The sequence below is a fragment of the Tripterygium wilfordii genome, chromosome 21, assembly GCF_013401445.1.
Source record: "Tripterygium wilfordii isolate XIE 37 chromosome 21, ASM1340144v1, whole genome shotgun sequence".
NCBI lineage: Eukaryota > Viridiplantae > Streptophyta > Magnoliopsida > Celastrales > Celastraceae > Tripterygium > Tripterygium wilfordii.
The window spans coordinates 12,946,175-12,960,882 of NC_052252.1; the positions used below are offsets into that span (position 1 = coordinate 12,946,175).

At 36.2% G+C, this 14,708-nt stretch overlaps 3 protein-coding genes across 3 annotated transcripts; 1 reads left to right on the forward strand and 2 right to left on the reverse strand.

The window, feature by feature from the left end:
- Window positions 1-5,196: 5,196 nt before the first annotated feature.
- On the forward strand, window positions 5,197-6,756 carry LOC119987936. The gene has a single exon (XM_038832842.1). The coding sequence runs from the start codon at window positions 5,197-5,199 to the stop codon at window positions 6,754-6,756; it is 1,560 nt and encodes a 519-aa protein (XP_038688770.1).
- Window positions 6,757-7,252: 496 nt separating this feature from the next.
- On the reverse strand, window positions 7,253-9,490 carry LOC119987937. The gene is made up of 5 exons (XM_038832843.1): window positions 9,184-9,490; window positions 8,561-9,045; window positions 8,391-8,486; window positions 7,476-7,852; window positions 7,253-7,388 (listed from the first exon to the last, which is right to left on the reverse strand). Exons 1-5 carry the CDS (start codon window positions 9,488-9,490, stop codon window positions 7,253-7,255), a joined length of 1,401 nt encoding a protein of 466 aa, XP_038688771.1.
- Window positions 9,491-9,769: 279 nt separating this feature from the next.
- Window positions 9,770-10,717, reverse strand: LOC119987977. The gene is made up of 2 exons (XM_038832893.1): window positions 10,101-10,717; window positions 9,770-10,012 (listed from the first exon to the last, which is right to left on the reverse strand). Exons 1-2 carry the CDS (start codon window positions 10,695-10,697, stop codon window positions 9,797-9,799), a joined length of 813 nt encoding a protein of 270 aa, XP_038688821.1. The 5' UTR covers window positions 10,698-10,717; the 3' UTR covers window positions 9,770-9,796.
- Between the last annotated feature and the right edge of the window lie 3,991 nt (window positions 10,718-14,708).

Here is a 14,708-nt window from a genome sequence, read left to right on the forward strand (position 1 = left end):
AGTGAATATGCTTCAATAGCATTTTGGATTCGAAGGAATAGAGTACGACTCATGCGAAACCTCCTTCGAAATATTTCAGGAGAGAATACTGGACGATCTGAGAAGTAATCGTGGAACAAACGTTCATGGCCTGACAAAGTATTGCGGTCGATATATGATCGAGATTGTCCAGATCCACGATTAGAAGACGATCCTTCGAACTCCATAGCTAATCCAATTACTAGTGTTTCCACTACATCGTCATCTGAAGGGGGGTCTGCTGTTATCTTTTTCTTTCTACGCCTTGAAAACCAATCCATTGATATAAGAGTTTATTGGAGAATGATGATTTGAGAGTATATAAAAAGATCAGAAGTTCATTGATTATATAAACAATTTCTACTACATTGTTATCCACACAACCCAATAACCACAAAAAAACCACACAATTCAACCACCAATTCATAGACATACAACCCAACAACCATATTTTTAGCCACTCAACCCACCAACCACAAAATAGCCACACAATTCATCAATTTTTTTTTTAAAAAATTCAACAATCATATATTATTAAAATAATTATTATAACTATTAAAATTAATGTCGATCAATTATAATTTAATATAGTAATTTATTATGTTATAATAATTGTAAAACATATTAACTTTAAATTAAAAAAAATTGATTGTAGAAATGAATATTTAAATGATTTAAAGTGTCTTTTGTGTGAATTTAGAGTGTCTACTGTGTGGTGGTACTGTAAAAGAAACTGTAAATCTATGAAAGGTGTACTTTTACTGTAAATTTAGAGTTTTTGTTAAGAATTTCTGCTGTGAATGGCCTAAACCAATGTGGTTTTAGCACATGGATCTGCGGATGGTCCGTGTCAAAAAACACTAGACCCCTCTACTGGACAATTTAAAATCGTCAGACGATTAGATGGAAAAATTATTTATTTTTCAGCATATCTTACAATTAAAAAAAAAAACTATCTTCTCTCTCCCTTCAATCTCTTCCTCTCCATCTCTCATTTATCTTCTTCTTCCTGGTGGGTTTTGGAATTTCAAGACAACCAGCTGCTAAAGGAAGATATCTCATGGGTTTTTCGGAAAAGTAACACTTTTTTAAACCAAATTTTGAAAACTAACCCACTTTTTTAAAAACATGAAATCTAACACTTTTTTGCTTTTTTCTGACTGAAATACCCTTATCACATACCACAATACACATCAATGCCACTCACATCCCACAGCAGACAGAGACATCCGTAACCCATCGAGAAAAACCAAAATCCGATTTACCGAAACTCCATTCCTAACATTTAACGGTGTTTATTTGCCGCACCAAATCTTCGGGTGTTTCTTCAAGAGGTCTGGGGTTTAGGCTTGGGCATTCTTCAGCCTTATCGGCGTTCCCATCGCTGCCGTCATTCTTGCTCTATATCGACATTAATAACCCCAAGTGAGTGATTTTTAAGTTCGCATGGTATATAGGCTTCGTTAGAACTCTCTTACCTTGCATTCAATCGTATACACACCATATTCATTTGATTCAGTTTATGTTCTTCTTCCAGTATTTGTTGAGATTTGTTCGAGTTTTTGTTTATTGATGTTCGAGTATTTTTGTAGATCTGTTCGAGTATGTACTGATAGATGTTCGAGTGAGATATGTTCGAGTATATACCGATATATCTGTTCGAGTATTAGTTGAGATATGTTCGAGTATTTACCGATAGATGTTCGAGTTTTTGTTTATTGATGTTCGAGTATTTTTGTAGATATGTTCGAGTGAGATCTGTTCGGGTATTTACCGATATATCTGTTCGAGTATTTGTTGAGATCTGTTCGAGTATTTACCGATATATCTGTTCGAGTATTAGTTGATATCTGTTGGAGTATTTATCGATATATCTGTTCGAGTTTTTGTTTATTGATGTTCGAGTATTTGTTGACTTCACAGAATGATAAAGGAAATATTTGATAAAAATTGACATTAGGTGAAATAAACTCTAACATGCCCATGTAAGGATTACATCGTTTATGTCATTCATTGCAGTTCCAACATGGGCTGCAAGGTCCAAAAGGGACTCTTGTAGCCGATAAGCATTTTGGCCTCGAGCGTGACCCCATGCATTGTCACGAATTCTGATCAATGCATCCCTCACTGAACGGAGCACGTCCGTGTAGGACTGGTTACGTTCATATTCGTTCTGAAGGTTGCTTTCGGCTTCCTTCAGTAGTTCTTTCAACCCTTCAATGGAGTTCTCAGGATTTTCTCTATATAACTCCTCAGATACAGTGAATATGTCGACGATAGGGTCTTGAGGCTCCTCGGTGTTCGTCGAAGTGGAACCTTTCTCTTGGATCCCTGTCTTCTTTGAAGAAGACGGGTCTTCAGTCTTTGCTCTCTTTGGAGGAATGGGGTCTTCCTCTTCATTTATTGCTCTCTTTGAAGAAGTTGGATGAGAAGAACTCATTTTAGATCGAGATGGGTGATCTTTGATTTAAGAGGATAAAGGATGACCTTAAACAGTTTCTTCCTATGTCCTATTTATAGTTGAAGGAACAACGTTCTAATAAGTGGGTAGTTATTTTAAAAGAACGTGGGGAAGCTAAAACGGTTACTACTCGAACTCTTCAAATTCTATGAATTAAATTTGAACCTAAATGATTCGAGTAATATGTGATATGTGTTCGAGTATTTTGTTACACATGTTCGAGTAATATGTGATATGTGTTCGAGTATATTGTTACACATGTTCGAGTATATTGTTACACATATTCGAGTATCTTTCATATGTGTTCGAGTATTTTGTTACACATGTTCGAGTAATATGTGATATGTGTTCGAGTATATTGTTACACTTGTTCGAGTATCTTTCATATGTGTTCGAGTATTTTGTTACATATGTTCGTCTATTATTGGATATATGTTCGAGTATTTACTTATATCTGTTCGAGTATTATTTGATATATGTTCGAGTAATATGTGATATGTGTTCGAGTATATTGTTACACATGTTCGAGTATCTTTCATATGTGTTCGAGTATTTTGTTACATATGTTCGTCTATTATTGGACATATGTTCGAGTATTTACTTATATCTGTTCGAGTATTATTTGATATATGTTCGAGTTTTATATAATATATGCTCGAGTATTATTGATGTGTGTTCGAGTAAATATTTCAACAGGTTAAATATTGCAACAGATATTAAATGAAACAAATAATGTAACGGAAATAGAAATTTTATTTATAAAATTTTTTATTACAACCTAACTCCAGATGTTCAATTTTTCACTTATTTTATCTAAAACCTCCTTGATCAAAACAGATAGATCAAGGAGGGAGTCCTGGAGTTTATGGGTGTCCTGCTCCATAGCTCGCTTCTCAGCTAGCTCATGGAGCTGGGACAATGAACTCCCAGCAGATTGGAGAGCTTTAGTAAGCTCTGCAATCTTAGCTTCGTGATCTTCCAGGTCTTCGTATGCCTCCTCCAGTTCCTTCCTCAAGGTGTTGACAGCAGTCCGAGAGGATGTCATATTATACAAAAAGGAGATTTCTCTTTTCGGTTGATGTATATCTTTCCCGTAGATAGTGTTATATATATAGGAATAATCCTAAGTATTAACTCCACTGTATTTAATGCTTATCAAAAATCGAAACGTCATAATTAATATTAAACATTAAATCTCAACTAATAACCAATAAAGATAAACATAGAAATCAAATGTCTCGCACGCGTTTTGAAAAGATAAACATAGAAAATCGGAAAACGTACAACTAATAACCATTAAAGAGAAGGGTAATATCACTTTTATCCAGATAATATTATTTAAAAATATGGCTTATTTTTTATTATATATGTTCGAGTATTTTAGGATATCTGTTCGAGTGTTTAGGATATCTGTTCGAGTGTTTAGGAGACCTGTTCGAGTGTTTTAGGAGATCTGTTCGAGTGTTTAGGATATCTGTTCGAGTGTTTTAGGATAACTGTTCGAGTGTTTATGATATCTGTCAGAGTGTTAATGATATCTGTTCGAGTGTTTTAGGATATCTGTTCGAGTGTTTTAGGATAACTGTCCGAGTGTTAATGATATCTGTTCGAGTGTTTTCTTTGATATGTTCGATTATTTAAGGATATCTGTTCGAGTATTAGATGCCATCTGTTCGAGTGTTTTGTTTGATATGTTCGAGTGTTTGAAGGGATATGTTCGAGTATTTTAGGATATCTGTTCGAGTATTAGATGCCATCTGTTCGAGTGTTTTTCTTGATACGTTCGAGTGTTTGAAGATATATGTTCGAGTATTCTATTATATATGTTCGAGTTGTTTATGATGTTTGTTCGAGTTTTCAAGTTCTTGCAATTTTGTTTTTCAGGAATGGGTGTGGTTGACCTTGTTGTTATATACGGCGGAGATTGAGAATTTTCAGGAGGAATTTACAAATTCATTGGTGGTACTGGGAAAGGTTTTGTTGTGAATGAGTCCATTTCCTATGAGGATTTTTTGGAGAAGATATACAAGATTACGGGAATTGATCGAACTTCAAATGAGTTGCTCATGAAATTTGTATATAACACACATTTCCATATGGAACCGTTGGTTGTTAGCAATGAAGATGACTTGCAATTCTTCTTACGACAGAATGATGATGCACGGCGACCTGACGCTTCACGGAAACCGGGTACCCCACTATGTATAACAGTAAGACCAAAAGAACATCAACAGTTTCATTCGCAGGATGCAAGTTATGTTCCAGAAACTCAACCTTTTGTTGGACGTGCCAGAAATCGGATTGATGATTTTCCTAGTTTAAGCCAATTCGAAGAAGATTTTGATGATGTTAGAGATGGCCAGGGTCGAGAAAATAATATTAATGATGAATACGATGATGACATTCCTTTTGTTGGAGGTGCAAGTTATGTTCCAGAAACTCAACCTTTTGTTGTTGATGATGTTGCTGCAACTAATGATCCTAATGCGCAGACGGGTGAGAACATTCAGGTTGGGCAATATAGTGGGAGCAATACTATTGACCTCAACAGCGAATCATCTGATACGTTTGATGTGGGGGTGATTTTTACAAACAAGAAAGAGTTGCATAAGCATATATCCCTCTATGCTATTAAGAAGAATTTTCAATTCAGGGTGACGAGGTCGACGAAGTCTTTGCTTGTGGTCGAGTGTCTTGCAAGTGGATGCCAATAGCGTATGAGAGGTATAAAGCTAAAAGAAACTGAACTTTTTCTTGTGAAAAAATTCAATGATACTCACACATGTTCGTTGGAATTTGTGAATCATGGGCACAAGCAAGCATCAGGAAGGGTGATTGGTGATTGCATCAGGGCCAGATATGAAGGTGTTGGGCGTGTTTACAGACCAAATGACATAATTCAGGATATTAGAAGAGAATATGGCATTAATATTACCTATGATAAGGCATGGAGGGCTAGAGAATGTGCGCTTTATTCTCTTCGTGGTTCACCGGAAGAATCATTTGCTTACTTACCCCATTATTGTGCTGTATTGGAGAATAATAACCCTGGTACAATTACTCATATTGAGTCTGATGATGATAATCGATTCAAGTATTTTTTCATGGCAATTGGTGCAAGCTTACGTGGATTTCATAGTTCAATGCGCCCTGTTATCGTCGTTGATGGCACCCATTTGAAGGGTAAGTATTTGGGTACACTTTTTGTGGCAACTGCTTTGGATGGAAATGAGCAAATTTATCCAGTTGCTTTTGGCATTGGTGATTCTGAGAATAATGCATCTTGGCAATGGTTTTTTGAAAAATTACGGGATGCCATTACAGTTGAAGACTTCTCACGGTTATGTATCATTTCAGACAGAAATCCTAGCATTGATAGGGCAGTTTCACTTGTATTGCCTGGTTCATTTCATGGCGCATGTATCGTCCATATCCAACGAAACATGAAGGCGAAAGGGTTCAACGAATCTATCATCCCTATATATCTTAAAGCTGCTAAGGTGTATCGAACATCTGAATTCGAGCATTTAATGAATCAGTTGCGTAATGTCGACGGAGGTAGACCTTATGCTTATTTAGTTGAAGCTGGTTTCCATAGGTGGTCTAGAGCACTGTCTTCTGGTAAGAGATATAGTATCATGACAACGAACATTGCAGAGTGCTTGAATGCTATACTACGAGATGCTCGAAGTTTGCCGATTACAATGCTAGTTGAACAATTGCGTGCCAAATTGCAGGAATGGTTCAGTGCTCGTCGTAATAACGCAGCATCTGTCACGTCTTACCTATGTTGCGAGTGTGACAAGGAAGTTAGAAAGAGAAGCAATAGGTCACAACGACTAAATGTTCAACCGATAAGCCATAGTGAGTACTATGTACGAGATGGTGATCAAGATGGACAGGTTGATCTGCAAAACAAGACCTGTTCATGCCGTGTGTTTGATCTTGACCAACTTCCTTGTGTACACGCATTGGCTGCATGTCGAGTTCGGAACATATCTTTTAATTCCTTGTGTTCTCCGTACTATACGAATGAGGCCCTAATGTTAGCTTATGCTGAAGCTATATACCCAGTAACTATTGAGGATCAACGCAAAGTTAGCGAGGACAACGTATTGCTCCCACCGGCGACTAGACGTCAAGGGGGGAGGCCAAGACAACGAAGGATCCCATCATCTGGTGAAACTATAGCAGTGAGGATATGTTCCCGGTGTCGACAGCGAGGTCATAATCGTCAAACATGCAAAGAGCCAATCGCATTGACTCCAACATCATAGATGTAACATGCATTGACTCCAACATCATTAATGTTATGATTTTTGATAAATTCATTAATCAGTTAACTGTTTTACTCGAACAGAATCAATGTATTACTCCAACAGTTAAATGTTTTACTCGAATAGCCTGGACAATTACTCGAAATGGGCCATCATTTACTCGAATAGACTCAACAAATACTCGAACATGTGCCACCAATTACTCGAATAGACCCAAGAAATACGCTAAATGGTACACCTATATACTCAAATATACTCAACAAATGCTCGAACATGTGAATTACTCGATCATTTAATAGGTTACTCGAACATGTGAATGTTATATTACTCGATCAAATAAGAAAAGTACTCGAACAAATATACATTATAGTATATTACTCGATGATAATAGGTAATTACTCGAACAAATGTACCTTGCATTACTCGAACCAATATTTGTATTACACTGAGTTATATACAATTTAATAGGATGAAAATAAATATTTACAAAAGTAAGTTAAAAATGTTGTCCGTATGACTCGATTGCGAATTTCCTCCTGTAAAACATCATGTCTGTCTGATTAATAAGTTGTATTGGCATTCCTGCACTTAATACCTCTATAAATTTTATTGTGAACACGCCACAATCTCCCCTGTAAAACATAAGATAGCATATATGTTACAAAAATATATAAACGTTAACCACCATGAAAAATTTATCTAACACTGGAAACATTTACCCGGTCTCTTGCTGAGGAACAACTTGCAATCTATGAGCAGGCCATGGGGCGACTCCTGCATCAATCCCACCCAAACGAAGGATGTATGGCAACATAGTCCTCAACGGTTTCATATGATTATTGCAATCCTCCTTGCTGGTGATTGAAATTTTGGGATCATATACATTGATCCATTTGTTGCCAACTTCAACCTCAATTGCAACCCAATGGATATTTCTCCAGTTCATGGGAAAGTAAATGTAATCTACACCATTCAATGGTATGGACCCTTCAGGGTTTTTTCCAGAAATATAGTGCTCAAAGACTTCATGTTTGTCCCATTCTCCAACATTATGAGGATCTTTAGTGAACTCATTAAAGTGGGATTCAACTGATACCTGTAAAATGTACTATATTATTTTTTCTCAAATACTCGAACATCCGACTAAACTACTCGAACATGTGAATTAAAATACTCGAACAACTGACTAAAAAACTCGAACATGTATCTTAAAAAACTCGAACATGTGAAATAAAATACTCGAACATATGAAATAAAAATACTCGAACATCCGACTAGAATACTCGAACATGTGAATTAAAATACTCGAACAACTGACTAAAAAACTCGATCATGTATCTTAAAAAACTCGAACATGTGAAATAAAATACTCGAACATATGAAATAAAAATACTCGAACATCCGACTAAACTACTCGAACATGTGAATTAAAATACTCGAACAACTGACTAAAAAACTCGATCATGTATCTTAAAAAACTCGAACATGTGAAATAAAATACTCGAACATATGAAATAAAAATACTCGAACATCCGACTAAAATACTCGAACATGTGAACTAATATACTCGAACATCAAGTTCAACAACTCGAACATCTAACAAACATACTCGAACACACATATAAAATACTTACAGTGAATATAGTGTCCAGCAGCACAACCTTCTTCTTGAATATGGCAGGGTATTGCTTGATCCTCTTCATGAGGAGGTACATTGCGACATCCATATGCTACAAAATCAAAGATAACTATAAGTAACTATTACGAATAATTTTTTTTTTAAATATGGTTATATATATGTTACCTGGTCTGTCAACCAGTAATCGGGTGTCATTGCGTTGATAAACCAATTTTTGTATAACTTCTTTCCACCAACAACCAAATAAGATGTATCCTCAGCCCTGTTTCTTACCCATGCTTCCAATCCTTGTTTCCAAAGAGTCGAATACGACCTCTTTAAATTGATTGGCCAAGGACCATCAATATTTTGGTTGGTGCTTCTCTCTTGTGATTGACACTCTGTTCGCATTGGATTATATATATTTACACGTCTCGATGTGGAACCTCTTTTTCTTCCCCGTGTAAATGTGTACTTGGCTTTTGGAATCTCTTCAACTCCAATTGAACTTTTGTCTGTCATTGGCTGTTCAAACACTTGTTCTGTGAGATCCATCAATCCAGCAACTACGGCTGCATCCTCAACATCATCGGCATGTCTAACAGGGGAAACTGTCTTTCCCTCATTGTCCTCCTCCTCTTTATCCGCATCATGCGTTTCCTCCTGGTCCTCTTTTTTATCCTCATCATGCGTTCCCTCATCATTCTTTTCACCCTCATCATCCTTTCCCTCATCATCCTTTTCACCCTCATCCTTTCCCTCGTCATCCTTTTCACCCTCATCATCCTTTCCCTCGTCATCCTTTTCACCCTCATCATCCTTTCCCTCATCCTCATTCTCATCCTTTTCATCCTGATTTCCATCCTTATCCTCCTTTTTCTCCCAATTTCCTTTTAACACTGCCAGACCTTCGTAAATTGCCTTGGTAGTCTCAAAAAAACCAGTAATGCTTTCAGCAATTTCCTTTTTCATGTCCAAAAGTTGACCACCATGCTCTCCCAACTTCTGCTCTATGGCATCGAACTTGGCCTTCAATATCAAATTCCCTCCAGCTTTATGTGCATGTGCATGCTCGATGTGATCATCCCTTCTCTTTGTTCTTTTCTCTTTTCTCATTTTTTCTTCAACATTAACATTGTAATCCCTCCTTCTCTTAGTTCTTCTCTCTTTTCTCTGTTTCTCTTCTTCATCTTCTTCAGACTTATCTCTGCTTCTTTTAATTTCTCTTTTCTTAATTCTCTTCATAACCTCCCTAACATAATCCTTCTCCAGCTCAGCCTCCGTTGGCACTAGAGCTTCATGAACCTCAATCTGAGAAGATTAAAACAAAGTGATGAGTGAAATTAGAACACCAAAATACAAATACTCGAACATCAACCTACAACTACTCGAACATGTTACTATAAATACTCAACTATAAAACTACAAATACTCGAACATAAGACTAAAACTACCCGAACAACAAATTTTATTAAACATTTTAACTTCACTAACCTTTATCAGTTCAAATACATCTGACACGATGTCATCTGAAGTAGGGGTTTGATTCCCTGAGTACTTGAGTATTCTGGGGTGTGTTTCACCACATTTGGTGGCATACCTCTGGGCTATAATGGGTACAATTTCATACGCCCAAATCTTCAAATAATCAAAAAAAATATTGGTAAACTATTATTACAATAAATAATAAACAGAACACAAATAGAATGATCTATTTTTTTTTTACCTGGAGTACTATTGGCATTCCATAAAGGCTGTATGTCTCCTTTGCCTTACCCTTACTCAAGTATTTTTCAGCCCTTCCAATCATGGCACATGCAAGAGAGGTAGCAGTACGTTCGTAGCAAACGCTTCCCCATGGATATTGGTTGAAGGCATCCAAATCATCCACAAGTTGGAGCCACTTAATATTAATGGCATTTCTTCTCTCTCTAGGCATCAATACAGACTCAACAAAATACACCAAAGCTAACTTCAAAGCATCATGAGCATTATCACATTTATCGAATGCCTCTTCCAGCTCAGCTCTGCTTACATTGGTCTCCTTCCCCTTACCCTTGCCCTTTCCACATTTTTCTTCAAAATAAAGGGATTTTAGCCTATTAACAGATGTATCAACCAGACTTGACACATCGGGCACAGATTCTGTACATAATAGTCCGGTGATAATCGCAAAATCTTCAATACCAAATGTGCACTTCTTTCCACCAATATTGAAATGCAATCTTTCTCCAAAATCACCCTGGGGAGAAACAATTTGACGTAGTAGAAGCTGGTGTATCAGTTGTGAAGAACAACTGATGTCATGTACATCCAGCATCATGCCAAAGCATGATTGCCTAAAAACCTCAAGTTGCTCCTCATTCAACTTCAATTTAATTGAAGTGGTAACAACTGATATGTTTGAAAAGGTGGTTACCCGGGCGGGGAAATGTTGCTCCTCACTTATCAGATAGTCTGCATGGGACAATTAATTAAAACACAAAATTAATAATACTCGAACAGCCAAACTAAAATACTCGAACAATAAATCATATATACTCGAATAGTCAAACTAAAATACTCGAACAGTAAATCATATTTACTCGAACAATCAAACTCAAATACTCGAACAACAAACCATATTTACCCGAACAATCAAACCAATATTTACTCGAACAATCAAACCAATATTTACCCGAACAATCAAACCAATATTTACTCGAACAATCAAACCAATATTTACTCGAACAGTCAGTCAAATAAAAATACTCGAACAGTAAACCATATTTACTCGAACAGAACAACCAAATACTCGAACAGTCAACCATATTTACTCGAACAGAACAGCCAAATACTCGAACAGTCAACCATATTTACTCGAACAGAACAGTCAAACCCAAATCCCCAAACAGGATAATCTATTTACCCGAACAGTCAACCCAGAAAACTCGAACATCAACCAGAAAACTCGAATAGTAAACCATATTTACTCGAACAGAACAGCCAAATACTCGAACAGTCAACCATATTTACTCGAACAGAACAGTCAAACCCAAATCCTCAAACAGGATAATCTATTTACCCGAACAGTCAACCCAGAAAACTCGAACATCAACCAGAAAACTCGAACAATAAACCATATTTTCTCGAACAGATCATTCAAATCCAAATATATAAACAGGATAATCTATTTACCCGAACAGCCAACCCAGAAAACTCGAACATCAACCAATAAAACTCGAACAGTAAACCATATTTACTCGAACAGAACAGTCAAACCCAAATCCTCAAACAGGATAATCTATTTACCCGAACATCAAATCATAAAACTCGAACACCAACCTATCATACCCAAATCCACTAACAACATACTGGAAACCTAAACCCATAAACGCTAATGAAATATGGAAACCCTATAGCAGGAAAAACTAAAACCCTAAGCACCCACCACTGCTAAAATCAAAAACACAAACAGTGATCACTGCTTACTGGAACGAAACACAAATACAACACTAAATAATACATAACATACCCATGCTGTACCAGGTCGAATGTGGCAGAAATCGTATATGACAGTGTATTCGAGAATGGAGACTATCGGAAATCGTCGAAAAAGAACGTTAAAGAAGAAAGAAGAAGGTGAAGGATGTCGCGGGAAGTGGAGGCCGGCCTTTGAACCAAAACTATGTCGTTCCAATGTGGAATAAGGGTATTTGGGACAATTCCTTTAAAAAAAGTGTTAGATTTCATGTTTTTAAAAAAGTTGGTTAGTTTTCAAAATTTGGTTTAAAAAAGTGTTACTTTTCCGAAAAACCCATATCTCATTGGTTTTATATAATTTTTTAGGAGCAATGGAAAGGCACTTCAGATTAATCTTAGTCTCTGATTTAAGAAGAAAAAAAACCATTAAAAATTCCAATCCAATGAAAATCCGACTGGGAGCAAGGTGAGGTTGAAGCAAGAATCTCCTCTTCTTAGCCCCTCCGTCCCAGAATTCGGCATTGTGGGACCTTTTCAAGAGAGAACACATCTGCCAATGCTTTTCATAGCCTTAGTATTTTTCCAAGTTTAGAAAGACTGGTTCAGTCTAGAGAAAAAAAGAAGGGCAATGAGGATCTGGAAATCAATTGTGGCAAATCCTTACTCAAAGGCGATGGATCCGTCGAAATCCCCTAAAAGAGCAGCTCCTTCTATTCCGAGATTGATTTATGGGCAACCAGTTCCTTGTTCTTAGCATATATGGAATGAACCATCAGAAAAGAGAAGGTCGAACACCCAATCGAAATAGGGCATTCGATTCCGCATTCTTTGACACGAGGGTTCGGCTTCCCTGATTCAGGTAGGAAACAAGGGGCTATGGTATGAAGCTGTTCCATTAATTTCTTTAGAATCGAACTCTCCCTCAAAGGCTCCATCAAGAGAGAGATAGAGACTCAACTGGAGAATGAAAGATCTAGTATTGAGGAAGAAGAAGATAAAGTGACAATGAGAGGAAGAGAGAAGGGGATCCAAGGGAGGTCCAGTGTAGAAAAAACACCAAATAAAGCACTTTTTTTGCAATGTTTTCATATGTGTACCGTTTTGAAAATCAAACCAGCTGGTCGAACAAGTTTAACCGGTGACCGGTCACTTGTCCGGATCGATTGGTGTGTCAGAATCGGTATGGTTTGAACTCATAACCTCTTATTCATTAAAAAAATATTCTATCCACTAGATTATGAGAATTTCTTTGTTTAAAATGACACTTTATTTGAATATAATGTGCTTTTACAAAAGTTTCCTTATATATTATATGCCTATAATATACATATATATATATATATAAATCATTCATTACATTGAATTCGATTTGAACCCCGATTGAACCTTTGAATCATGAACCGAAGATTTTTTCAGTTCGATAACCGATTCGGTTTTCAAAACCTTGATACCTAATACCCTTGTCATCTCTCTCGTCACTTAAAAAAATCTAGTTTATCTTCTCTAGCTCGTCACTTCTCTTCTTCCTCAAATTTCACTTTATCTTCTTCTCTTCCACTCCTTCTCACTTGATATTTTCTCAAATCTCACTTCATCTTTTCCTTCCTCAAATCTTAGAATCCCATTGTCATGTTTTTTTGACACTGGACCTCCCACAGATCCGAGAGAAGGATTGAGAGAGAAGATAAAGACATATTTTTTAAATTGTGATATTTGGTGAGAAAAAAGAGAGTAACTTTATTAATTTGACGATTTTAAATGATACACTGGAGGGGTTCAGCGTTTTTTCCTTAGCACGCACGTTATTTAGGAAGATTCTATTTATTCGGCTGCAAAGGTTTTTGATAAAATATACGAAGATATAAAATGGTTCAATCCTACTTAAACAGGGCTAAACTTTCATTGTACATGCATAAATTATAAAATACGTTTAATCATCGACAAAAGGGTACTTTTTATCTATCAATTATTGGTTGAGTTTCATTTTCGTCTCCTAACTCTTTTTTCTCCCTTTTTCGTCTCCCAACTATGAAAAAGTACCCTATTTGTCCCTGGAATAAATTTGGTGATGAAAAAATCCAACGTGACATCCTATTGTTCATCAGATCAGATTTTTCTACATGTCACATAGGTGCCACACAAGCATTTTCCAACCCCAATCTCACTTGAAGGACAAAAAATGATATTTTTCAATAGTTGAGGGATGAAAATTGATGAAAAAAAAATTTAAGGACGAAAACGAAACTCATCCCATAATTGAGGGATGAAAAGTACTCTTTGTCTTTAATCATCTATTTATAAAAGGATTAACAAACTCAGTCTCTCTAAGAGCCTCTCTCAAACTCAAAGTAGATTAGGTAGATTACTTTGGTTTGAAAAGACATCAAATAAATGGGCCAACTGTACAGTCTAGGAGCGCTAAACCTCAGCAACTACACAGACCGGATGATAAGCCGAACCTCTGAAGCGTGATAAAAAGAGTGGAAAACAACACATCCCTTCTCCACATCTGGATGTTGTTTTGTTTTCCATGACAATCATGAGATGCATAAGTGTGTGCGATTTTAGGCTTTTGTTCACGAAGTCCATGTAGGTAGGACCCACAACGACATTTTCATTTTCATTTCAATCAAACTATATTTTTATCTTACTGTTGTTATATATGTGTACAAAAATTGTCAATATTATATACTATAGTCAAAATTATATATTATTTTATATACTAGTATTATTCTTATATATAGTATTTATTACTGTCAATATTTAATATATCTATATAATATATATTATTGTCATATATTCTCTATTAAGTAAAATATTGAGAATATATATGTGTGTTTATATTCAACACTAAATATATATATACACACAC